At 34.2% G+C, this 1,232-nt stretch overlaps 1 protein-coding gene across 1 annotated transcript in view; it reads right to left on the minus strand.

Annotated features, from left to right (window-relative positions):
• Window positions 1–18: 18 nt before the first annotated feature.
• Window positions 19–1,232, minus strand: part of LOC103523600 — a gene marked incomplete at its 3' end in the record, with an annotated part of 10,562 nt that continues 9,348 nt past the window's right edge. Inside the window, exons 2-3 of the mRNA XM_017449273.2 lie at window positions 335–577; window positions 19–171 (exon numbers count right to left, since the gene is read on the minus strand). Of these exons, the coding sequence (XP_017304762.1) occupies window positions 19–171; window positions 335–577 (396 nt within the window). The remainder of the gene's footprint in view (window positions 172–334; window positions 578–1,232) is intronic.

Here is a 1,232-nt window from a genome sequence, read left to right on the forward strand (position 1 = left end):
TTTGGAACTTGTAAAGACTTTGTAGTAACCTACCTGCTCATCCTGAGCATGAAGTACACTTGGAATATCCTCATCATCAATATTTATATCCATGTGAATTCCTACAAGATCATCATCAATTGCCAAAGGAATTTCTACATCTTCAAGAATTTGTTCACAAGGAAGTGATGTCTGTAAAAGAATGAGATAAAATAATGAAAAATGGATCAGTAGATATTTTAAAAAGAAATTAAAAATATAGAAGCTACCAGGTATTAGTGCATTTTCTTCTTCCCAATCCTCTTGTTTTAATATTATGCAGCAAGGAGTCACATATTATAATTATTCAACTTACCTGATTGCTTGGACCAGCCTCAAGAAGATCTTTCACAAGTTTTCTCCTTTTGATGTCCTCTTTCTTTGCCAAAAGAGAAGCTCTTTCAGATTTCAAGACATCTACAGTGTGTGTTCGCTTTCGGTCTGGCTGGCAAGCAAATTTAGTAGGAAAAACACCAGGTTTAAGTTGCAGCTTGAATGTTTTTTTGCCCTCTTCCTTCAGAATTTGATACCTCATCCAATCTTGAACATCATTTTCAAGCTGTAAAAATAATACCAATGTTAATAGTAAAATAATAATTTATTTTTTAAAAAAGTAGGAGGATTAAGGTTGATATTATAAAACTGTCACTAACTGATACTTGAAAAAAAAAAAAAAAAAAAAAAAAAAAACTTTTGGATTATATATTTTTCCCTTGGGTATCTTTTTGGGTTACTTGTACCTGCTTTGTTGGACTGGTTTCTTTGCCAGCTGGTGGGTGGAAATTTTTCGGCCCCGTCTTAACTTTTCCTGTTTTACCACTTTCTTCTTCTTCCCTTCTTCTTCTTTCCTTCTTCTTCTTCCTTCTTTCTATCTCGGGTTGTGGTCGCCGCCACCCCCCGAAATTCCAGGTTCCTCCCAAAAAAGATACAGAAACATTTTGTTGAGGTTATGAAAAATTCATTTAACAAGAGGGGAAATATTGATCATTTTCCCAAAAGTATGGAGATACACTTTTTTTTATACAAAGTAAACCCTACCAAATTTGAATTCAATTAATACCCCAGGGACAGTTCAGTTCGCGGGGTCTTTGTCCGATGGGGGGTAATCCCCCTATGGATGTCGTTTTAAAACTTTCCTTTTTATTTCTAAATAAAATTTAAAATTTTTCGTATTCGTAAATGGAAATTGTAATATGTGGACAGGGTGATTGTGA

The sequence above is a fragment of the Diaphorina citri genome, unplaced genomic scaffold (genome assembly GCF_000475195.1).
Source record: "Diaphorina citri unplaced genomic scaffold, Diaci psyllid genome assembly version 1.1 scaffold28566, whole genome shotgun sequence".
Taxonomy (NCBI): Eukaryota; Metazoa; Arthropoda; class Insecta; order Hemiptera; family Psyllidae; genus Diaphorina; species Diaphorina citri.